We start from the raw sequence: 11,120 nt of genomic DNA on the forward strand, positions 1-11,120 counted from the left end.
GTAAAAGAATGTTGGAAAATACTAGGAATCAAAAAAAACCCAAAAACAAACCCCCCCAACAACCCACAACTATATCAAGTTGCAGTGCTGCAGTATGCCATACCTGTCAACAGTTCGGTTTGTTCCCTTTGAATTAAAAGGAAAACAGTAGAACCACAGCAGATAGAGAAGGAAAACAAAATGGAATAGCTCTTCAGATAGAACTGTTTCCAAGAAAGAGGAGCAGAACTCTTCAGCTCAAAGATGTGACCACTGAGGAAGTTTTTTTCTCACAGTAAAGAAAAACAAGACGTCAAATAAAAGAACAGGATTTTTTTCAGATCCTTTTAAAAAAGCAAAAAGAGTACTTTTTCACATAGCATGTGATTAAAATTATAGCGCTCTGCAATGATGCCATGGATTCAGAAAATACAAATGGACTCAAAAGCATTCACATTCATAAAAGAAAATTCCATCTGAGACTACTGGACACAAAAAGTACAACAGCCTATTTTGGAAATCCCTAAGCTGCTGTTTGCTGGAAGCTGGGGAGTTTCATTGCAGCACTTTCTCTTTTCACATGCTCTATTCTTACTCTCTTACCCTAGGAATCCATTACTGCTCACCACCAGAGCCACAGTGCTTGGGAAGATGAACTTTTCATCTGGTAAGTTCAGCCAGACAACCATGAGAACATTCTGTTCATTAGACCAGCCTACTGTGAATCTTGCTGCAGCTAGTAAATTTAGGTCTCTGAACTGTGATAGCCCAGCACACTTTTTCAACGCGTAAAGGGACAGTATATAGAAAATCAGTAATTCAACCTTTTAATTTTCCTTATATGTTTTCCTTATATATTTTCCAAGATCTTATATGCTGGAGACCATTCTCAGAAGCTTTTCTCCTCTGCACAGCTTGAAGCAAAATGTGGCATTAGCCCTGTGGTTCACTTAAAGTTAAGTCTGGACTTTGGAAAGAAGGCACATAACCAGTATCTCCTACCCAAAGTGTGGTTCTTCATCCCTCCTACTCCATAGCTATGCATTCCCACCCTCTTTTTATCAGCACTGCTACTCAGCTGATTCAGCCAGGTAGGGAGCCAGTTTCATGGCTCAGACTGGGAAAAAAGTTTTTAAATTCATTTTAAAAAATTTAAATCCGATTCTTTAAATACATGGATGACTCGCATTATCAACTCAGATACTGCCAGTGGCAGGAGCAGGACAGAGGCATTTCAGCCACAGCCGCCTGTTAGGTTAGCTTAGCTGCTGCACACCAACAGTGCAATGAGAGCACACAGCCCCCACACACCCTTCTCCCAGCTCCAAGCACTCTTGGAGATCTTAAAACTTCTCAGCTCTATGACAGACTTCTAGAGAGACGGGTGTACCAGTGAGGCACCTGGACCTTGATCACCTTCATTCACATTCAGTAAGACATAAAACTTCACCTGCACAAGCAGAGCTAGCTCTGTTTACAAGGGAAGGTTTTACTAGTACAAGGGGCAGCTTACAGTGACATGACTGTGACCATAGCAGGTGATTTTTTTGCCGGCATGTCTATACTAATAAAGCACCTCAAAAGTAGACAAAAGTATTTCAGCTGTACTTATCTAGCTCACTAAGCATCAGGCAAACATTTAAAGGGACTGTTTCCCTATTCTGAAGCACTGGAACTCACCTTTGGTATCATATTGCAAGGATTTTTTTTAGTGGTATGGGTCTATCTGCTAGAAACTTTTTTTTTTTTTAATTCAACATCCCTATTTATCCCCATCCTTTATTTTACCAAACATAGTCAAGTACAGTTTTAATTTTATCAGTACTTGGGTGTTTGAGCTTTTTTTTCATTCACAAAACTGATCCAAAGGTCACAGACCCTTGGAAAACCAGATATATGAGTTCTTATTTCTTTATCTGCAAAAGCAGAACTTGCCCATCCTATTATTAATATGCACCTAGAAAAATATGTAAGTATCAAAACACGCATTTGTTTTAATTATGGTCAAAAAGACAGCTGTATCTGTTAGAAGTTATGAAATGATAGAATGTTTATCTCTCCATTTTATTTCTTGCACATATGCATTATGATAATGACCAGATAATAGTTTTTCAAAAGGAATCCCTTTGCACAAAAAAAATCATGCTTCCTTAATAACGTATCATTTCTTCTTCACTATTCAGTCTGTGGCTCGACACCACATTTACAATTTTGTACTCTAATTTCACTCTTATTAAGCAATAAAACAGCCCTGATTCCTTTGACACCTCATATAGAAAAGAAGGTGGACAATCACATAATCACAAACTGTATCATAAAAATATATGTTCAAACAATCAGAAATCCAGTCAGTTCTTCCTTCTGTTCAGGCAACCGAGGGCTGGAGGGCTCCCATGGTCTCCTAAACCATCTTGTCTCGGTTCCCAATACTGACTCCTGCCTGCTTCCTCCAGGTACAACCTCCCTTCCCACTCACTCCCAGGTTTAGTCTTTTTAAATAGCCTCTTAGCAAATTTCTGTGCTCTTAACCTCCCTCCATAAACTCTTGCTCCCAATTATTTCTCTGCCCAGAGAGTCACAGTTCTTCCCCTAACCACATCTATTCATCACATGCCCTTCCCCTCCACACGAATGATTTCTCAACACCTTCTTGACCAGATTCTCAGCATCTCTGAATGCCCTTCTCATGGGTCCCCATCTCTGAATATGTACCCACCCCTTTGACCAGACCCTTTACATTCACAAATCCCAAACTCTTACCCACCCCAATCCCTGATTCACTTGGATACTAGGCCAAAACTGAATCCCACTCTCTTGAAAGCTGCTGTCCCATTCCGAGTAACAGGACATAAGAATATCTCCTTGACCTTAAAATCAGGGCATCTCTTTTCCATGCTACTTGTAGTCTGGGTCAGGGGTCATTGGAGAGCACAGAAAGAACAACAACAACAAAACTTGTTCCAGATGTAGACCTATCACAAAGTCTCAGCCAAAGTGTGTGCAGTGCAGGAGGAATCTTTGAAGAATATATATGTCAAAAATCTAACTCTGTTGAGTACATCCAGATTCTTTTTTTCCAGGATATATAACACAGGCAAATGTAGAGGGGATTAGGAACAGGAAAAGGCACATAACTAAGAAACAAAGCTACCCTTTTGCAGAATCTCAGGAAAAAGTTTTGTGGTATTTTAACATACAAAAAAAATAGTCTTCCCTATTCTCATTGTAACAAGGTCTGAAAAAGTCACAACAAAACAAAGTTTAAGGATATGTGCAGAAAATTGTAACTGAAAGGGTTAAAAGGGTTTTAAACATTATCATCCCTTTTTTTGGAGATGAAATGTGGTAATTAATTCTCTGATAGCTCTTAGTCTAATATAGCAATGCTCGTATAAGTAAACTTAAGCTAAACTACTTTTATTCATGATTTAAACAAGCATGGTTTCTCCAGGACACATGCTCAGTTCAATCAGATCTCCAAGCCGAGAGGCATCACTCCAAACTGGAAAAGACACCTGCATCTTGAAATGTATTAATATGATCCTCTGTCATGACCTTACAATGGAAGGTGTCAGGAAACCTGTGTAATATTTGGTATAGATAACCCAACCTACAGTAATGCTATTTCTCTGGTGTTTGGAAAGACAAATAAAAAGTACACAGTGTGGACACAAGAAAAAGGTTTGAGTTTTTCTGCAGAAACAAGAATACAGGAGAAAAGTTGCATATTCTTGTCAGACTTCTAGACTTCTTAAAAGCTCTAATGACCTGATTTGATCTAATTAGCAAGGAGACACAGAGTTAACCTTGAACTATGGCACAAAATCAAAGTTCAAAACCATGGGAGATTTAAGGCTACTAATTACAAACCAAATATTGAGGCTTCTTAAGGCAAAAACACCAACAGAAATTATGTATTACATTATTAATCTGTTAAACACAGGAAACATACAGGACACCAGTAACACATGCCAACTTAAACAGACTTTCTTGTTAGAGAGGCCTCACTTTGCTGAGAAATTCCATCCAACCTAGAAGCATGGGAGACAATCCATGTTATTTTAAAACTTCATAGTTCAGTACTCTTCTTAGATGGTAACTCCTTAGGCCATAATCAACTATTTTGCGTAATGCAGTTTTGGAAATTGGCCCCCAATACTAAGGAATTGCCACTTAAATTCTGAAAAGCTGCGAGAGATTAAACCTGTTAATATCAGTAGAACATGACACTTGATTTGGACCACAAACAGGCATTTTTATCTCACAGTTCACCCCTGTATAAAAAAAAAGATAAACAAGTAACAAGTGCCTTAAATGAGAAAACAAACAAGCTAGACTCAAAGTATGCTTGTTTATAAAGTGACAGTAACTATACTAAGAACATTTCTTTCTGCATGTCACTATCAGTTTTTCCTTACCATATATTCCATATTGGAAGCTGGTGGATACACCTGACCCCGTAATTTATTATGAAGATCCAAGATACTTTGCATATCACTGTCTGTGATAGCCCTTTTCCCTCTCTGCTTGGCGATCCACCACTCACCATCTTCATCCATGTACTTTTCCAAAAGTTCCTCTAAGCGCGTGGCATTGGGAAGAGCCATTGCAGAAACTGCTTGAGCTATGAACAGCAAGGTAGTTACTCTGAGCCATTCCTGTACTACATACTTCATGATGAATGATCTCAAAACGCTCAGGAGTTAGCTCCAAGGCAAAGTCTGTCTTCCAGGTTTGTTGGCTGTAAATGCATAAGAGAGAGCGATGTAATTTGGAGGTTGAGGTACTGGCCTGTATGAGCTTATTATGCAACAAAACCTGTAGTTTGTACAGTTTGCCACTGTTGTTTTAGGGGGAGAAACCAGGGCGCAACATTTTTTACTCCAGCAAGTATAAGCTATCATCCCAGATCAATAGGTTATATCACCCTTACTAACTTGAGTTTGTTCAAGTGGTTGTATATGGCACACAGGCAGGCACAGGTCACTGCCTGCACGCCAGAAAGCAGGCTGTTCACATCTGCCTAAAGGGAGCCAGGCACCGAGGAAGATTAGACTGTAGATAAGACCTCCCGGTATTAGTATTGGAATTCAAGAGCAAAAAAAGTTAAAAGGCCTGCACTCGTTGCCAAAATGTGAACTGAAAGACACAGTAAAGTTGGTATGAAATATCCCCTCTTGGTGCATTTCAAACCACGCCTTTGATTAAAGCTTTTGGTTTCTGATTTCCAAAAAACTAGTAAAACTAAAGGTATTCAACCAGGACAGGAAAACGGGGGGCGGTGGGGTTACTGCATTCGCCAAACAAAGGAAAGCACAGAGAACTCTCAGGAAAAGTAGTGCCGCTTGCAAGAATACAACAGCCCGACACTGCCCAATACACGACCGAGGGCGTCAGGCAGAGAGCCGGGGGCACCGCCTCACCCCGGGCGAGAGGCGCGACTCCCGCCGCCGGCCGGGAAGCACAAAGCCGCCAAGGGGGCAGAACCGGCGCCCTCCAGCGCGCCGCCCGCAGCCGGCGGCCCGGCCCCGGCCCCGCTCTCCGCGGGGACCCGCTCCCCGGTGCCCGCGTGCCGCCGCCCCCCGCCCGGCCCCCGCCGCGAGGAGGATGCTGCGCGGAGCCCCCACCCACGCCCTTACCGCTCCGGCGGCGGCCGCCTCCGCCCTCCGAGCCAGCTCCGCTCCGCCGCCCACCTCCTCGCCAGGCCCGCGTCGGGGCCGGGACCGGGGGTTGCAGGCGCGGCCTCGCCCCGCTCGCTGCGCCGGGCGGGAGCGCTGGGGGCGGCGCGGCGGGGGCGGACGTGTCCAGCAGCGGAGCCGCGGCAAGGGGCTGCCGCCGAGAGCGCCGCCGCCCCGAGGAGCTCCACGCTTCTCCTCCTGGCTCCCGCCCCGCCGGGCATTTATCGCGGGCGGCGGTGACGTGCGGCGGACACCCCTCCCCGGCACCCCCGCGGGGCGGGACGCGCCGCGCTCCGGGCACCGCGCCCGGCCCCGGCACCCGCACCCGCACCCCCGCCCGCAGCCGCAGCCGCAACTCCCGTCCTCGCCCGGGGGCGGCGGAGTCGGCACCAGCGCCCCGGGCGGTGCCTGGAGCCCGCGGGCAGCGCGGCCCGGCTGGGACCGCAGCCTCCGCCAGAGGCTGGCCTCGGTCCGGCAAAAGCCGTCGGCCGGAGGAGGCCGAGGGGGTCCCGTCCCCTGCCGCCCCAATCCGTGGGTGGCTGGCGAGGGGATGCTAAGCCAGCCCGCCCCTGCTGAGACAAGGCAAAGAGAAAAAGCTGGGTGTTCACACACGAGCACCGCATAAGTCCGGGACACGTGAGTGTGGCTGGAGGTACCGGGACAGGAATGCCATTAGGGACGCAGACCAGCCACACGAGACTTCCTTTACGAGGTAGAATTCAAAAGCTTGTAACCACTCGTTTCTGTTTCCAGCAAGACTAGGCATCAGATACGTACTTTTTGGCTGTATTTCCATCAAAGGCCTCTAGCATGTTTGTTGTTTTTTTTTTTTTTTTAGTTTGGGTTGTTTGTGGTTTTTTTGTTTGTGGGTTGTTTTTGGTTTTTTTTTTTTTTTTTAATGCAAGCAGATTGGGACAATGTTTCATTTATTTAGTATAATTTGGTACATTGAGGTAACAGCAGGATTGACCAGCTTCCAGTCTTCACAGGACTGCTGTACCAGCCTGCAAAGGTTTTCTGTATTTTCATTTTCAGAAACTGTGAGGCTGAGGTTAAAATTCATCAGAATCCAGCTGGCTTCAGACTGGCTCTACAAATGCTTCCAAACTTCATGGGCCCAAGAGAAACAATGCTGTGCAAGTAACACACTGCTTCTTATTGTACTCTCTTTCTCAGTTTTATTTGTAATTTACATAAAGACTTTGAAACTAACCTGTCTTGCAGGATGCCATACCTAGCTACCCTGCTACTTACGCACTGTGATATGCAAAAAATTGTTATGTGCTATATTGGTTGATCTTTATGACTTTCGCTTTGCAATGCTGGGAATTAGTCTTCTGCACCCAAGTATTGGGCACCAAACTTTTCCTAGCAAAACTGTGTGAGGTAAAATGCACTCTGCAGCTGGATACACAGACTAGACACAATTTTTTTCAGGGTTTATGCACCAGGATGCCTTAACATCTGTAAATTTTGGTATGGAAGAATGAGCTTTACTTATGTATGGTCTGGCCATCCTAAAGATTTTGAAGGAAGGGAAAGGAAACAAAGGAACTTGCTGGAGTCTACACGACAGATCTGGATTTTTGTAACACTCACATCCCATTTGTCTTGCTACATGGACTTCCATCCTTTTTAGACCTCTGTAGGCCAAGATGTAGGCTCTATACCATGAAGGCACAGCTTCACCATCATCACCTAGTAAAGAATATATGTCATACCGAGCCATTTATTCTGTATACAGGCACAAGTGCTACTCCATTATACAGCAGCAGAAATGGTTTGCTGTTATAGCTGTTAATGGTTGCACACAAGAAACTGAAAAATTCAGGAGTGAAGAAATTCATGGGGTTCCCATCAATCCCTGGAAAGCACAGTAGCCGCCCTTTTCTGTCAGCACTGGACATCTGCTGGGCTTCAAACAGAATATGGATCAAATGTCACCTTCCATTGTTCGTTTTGAGTATTCAGCATACTTCTTAGCACTTGATCATATTTGGTCTTTGTCGGATTGAAGACCTTATTGTATTGTAATGCAGGTTTACTAACACAAGAAGAGATAGGCCTCATTGAAATTAAGGGGGTTTTGTTATCAATTAATTTATCAGCAAGTGAATAAATCCTTTACACTCTGCGACTATGTCCTTTGTGTATGGTTTATGGCTGTACGTTTTGTGACCATGTAAAAGTGTTGTGACTTCAACAAATGATATTTTGACCTATGTGCTCATTTTGTGTATGTAATTGAACATAATTGCCCTGATCTGTTGTCTTAATCAGCTTGGAGGAGACCCTTTTTTCCTTTTTTGTTGTTCTGGATTGGTTTAAATCCTCTGACACTGAGGATATAACTGCCATCCATAATTTAAAATTGTTACAACAAACAGTTAAGCACTATTACATCTCCTGAAACTAAACCTAAGTATTCTTCCTTCCCAAAGGCACATGCAGAAAGGGCATATGCAGAAAGACAGATTCAGTAACTGTTTTCTGAATAGCTGGAGCAACAACAACAGTAATTGAAAAAAAAGCACCCAACACTTGAAATAAATTAGTAAGGGGTCACCAAGTGCAAACTGGATGAACACTGAGAATATGGTACTAAGAAAATCATAGAAAGGAAGATGTTTTGCCTACACTTTGGCTAGAAAATGATTTAAAGTTTAAGGGAAAGAGTACCTTCTGCTGTTTGAGTCTTCCTGGGGTTGAGGAGACAGAATTCCAGCAGTCTTTGTAAATAAACAAGGGTCTGAATGAAAGTTATTTTACTTCATCATCAATTTGTTTTCCTAACAGAAATAATACACAGGGCCCCCATGTGTGGATAATTGGGTTAAGAAAGAGTGACATCACCAAGTAAGAAAGACAGAAAAAAATACTTTAATACATATAAACATATATTTAGCAAATCTGCTAAACTACAAGTGCTTGGCTTTTAATTGCAAACAGAAGGAAAAAGAAAAATCCAGGCCATCTTTCTGTTGATTTTACACATCTCTAGTTAATATACCTGCTGGTTTGCTGCTTGACATTACAGTATCACAGCACTGCACTGACCAAAACAAACTATTAAAAAGTCTGATCCATTACAGGATGCTGTTGCCTTTTTTTTGTTGTTCTTCTTTTTTTTCCCCCTTCCTACAAAACTTAGACCTACAACTAGTGTTTAGTTGTTGCCTGGTCTGATAGGCAACTAATAATCATGGGAATATTTTTGGCCAGAAAAACCGGCTGTATACCCGAAGTTCAACCGCTGGAGGTGTATGTTACAGCACATTTCACAAACCTGCTGTCAGGCATGTAAGCTCCAGTGACTTTCATAATCAGGCTTCCCTCTGCCTATCTGTCCTAACCATGTGGCAAATTGCTCCAGACTCCCACAAAAACAGCCAAGGAAACTTTTCAGGAGACATGTCTGTAAGGTGGAAGACCAGTTTTCAAATTTAATCTTCCTGCTGTGGAGCAGGCTCTTGAACGCTCCTTTGCTGAGATCTAATATGTCCACCATGTTGCTGAGTGGTCTGATTTGATTTTGCTTTTGGTGACTCCTGTTTAATCTGTTCCATTTTACAATTAAATATACATAGAGCTAGAAAAGGTAAATATGTCCATCTGCAGGTTGGTGGCTAAAATGGAGGAACTGTGTTCAAAGTCTTGCTTTGAGTTTTTGCCCAAAGTGCCCCTACAATTTTTTGATTTTCTGCTTAGTCAGGTTTAAAAAACTGTCACAAAAGGCTTCTCGAAAGGACAACAATTGAAGTAAAGAGATGATGGGTGTTGGTATTTATGCTATTCTGGGTGTAGTGGGAAACCTTTGTCCAAAACAAAATTATCCCAGTGTTGCAAGATCTTTTGATAGATTGACTCCTTCAGCCAAAAATATCTTGCCCACATCCATTGTTGAGGACCTTGTGAACTGTTTTATTCATGAGCAGCACAGCTATATTGGTAATTCAGAGACAGAACTCAACAAAAAAGCAACGGGCTATAGCTTTCCCAAAGATGCGTAAAGATCCCATATCATCTGTCAAAAGTTATACAACTGCCTGGGCATTTTGCATGAACCTGATAGCATTTCCAAGCATTTCCTTTTATCAACAGCCATCATTATGCATTTTCTAGTACAGTTTGTGCAACATGCTGTTCATTCAAGCATTGGTCATCTTTAGATGCTGTACCATCATAGAGAAAATTTTATATCCGTTGCTTTTGGTATTTCACTAGCAGAGTTCACAAAATTCATGGTTTCCCGTTCTGTCTCTCAGAAAAATATTTGAAAGAACAGCACTTAACAAAGGTATTCATAGCACTCCACAGTTCCAGTCCTTTGGAAAAAGAAGCCATCATTATCATCATGTATTATCCATCACTATGATGAAGAGCAAAATTGGCAGAGGTGTTTTTCTGCACCATCCTCAGCAGCTACTTCCCACAAGTGACTGAAAAAGCAATCACAAAGGTCTGTAAAAGTAGTCAAATATAAAATGGGCTATAAAGATACACGAAATATATGAAATAAAGTCATGCAATTATTTTAGAACAATTACTTGAACCTAATTTTTTATAGTTGTTATGAATAGATGGCATGAAGATTTTACTTTTACATTACTAGTTTAAAAAGTCTCATTTTAAAATTTAAATACAATGATTTCATGAGGACAGAACTATATTATCATTGTATTACTTTGCAAAAGTCATTCTCGTATATTTATAGTAATGGGAAGCAATTATTTCTGTTAAGGGGAGCTGCTACTTTGCTTCTAATTGAGATTAAGAACAGTTTGGGATTTAGTTTGATTTTGTCCAAGATCAACGATGAACAAAAGTTATCAGCAGTTAACATTCTGCAACTAATATGAAAACCAAGAAAGATTTTAACCAATGGAGAAATGTCAGAGCTGCAGGCCACTGGGGAGCTGAGGTGAATGGAAAGCAGGTTATCATTCAGAAAAATAATTTTAAATACTTTGAAGATACTTTTTAAAATAAAGATACAGGAAATCATTCTGATTTCTGAACTGTTGTTTGTTACAAACCTGGTGAATTTGCTCCCTTTTACTCTTAAGCATACAAAGATCAAAAAGTATTTTGTTTACCAAACAAAAAAACCTCTTGAAATGGAGAACAATTGGACTCTCACAGAAACAGTCTCTGACATTTAGATATTAGTCCATACACTCATTGTTTCAGTATGGCCATTCATAAAATATAACAAAAGACAAATACATACTCCCCTTTCTTTTACACAGTACCACAAGTGATAAACAGCCAGCATCTGAAAGAGTACGTTTGCATTTCCACCGCTCTCTAAAGGAATATGAACTTGATTGTCCTTGATTAGTTCCCCCAGCCTGTACATTGCAGTAAGTCAGGATGGCATTCTTTGTCACTTCTATTTCACAAAATAATCAAGTATACCTTGAGCCAGGAAGATGTGTAGTAACACTTTTGTAACCCAGTAAT

At 42.0% G+C, this 11,120-nt stretch overlaps 1 protein-coding gene across 3 annotated transcripts in view; it reads right to left on the reverse strand.

The window, feature by feature from the left end:
* Window positions 1-5,834, reverse strand: part of CRISPLD1 (cysteine rich secretory protein LCCL domain containing 1) — a 46,027-nt gene extending 40,193 nt beyond the window's left edge. Inside the window, exons 1-2 of one of the 3 annotated variants that reach the window (XM_055705338.1) lie at window positions 5,619-5,834; window positions 4,398-4,720 (exon numbers count right to left, since the gene is read on the reverse strand). In XM_055705338.1, coding sequence (XP_055561313.1) covers window positions 4,398-4,655 — 258 coding nt within the window. In that variant the 5' untranslated portion in view covers window positions 4,656-4,720; window positions 5,619-5,834. Of the gene's footprint in view, window positions 1-4,397; window positions 4,722-5,618 lie in introns of those variants that run through there. The other 2 variants (XM_005443182.4, XM_027811133.2) reach the window with 2 other exon arrangements.
* Between the last annotated feature and the right edge of the window lie 5,286 nt (window positions 5,835-11,120).

This window comes from Falco cherrug, chromosome 3, assembly GCF_023634085.1.
Source record: "Falco cherrug isolate bFalChe1 chromosome 3, bFalChe1.pri, whole genome shotgun sequence".
In the NCBI taxonomy this organism is placed as follows: Eukaryota; Metazoa; Chordata; class Aves; order Falconiformes; family Falconidae; genus Falco; species Falco cherrug.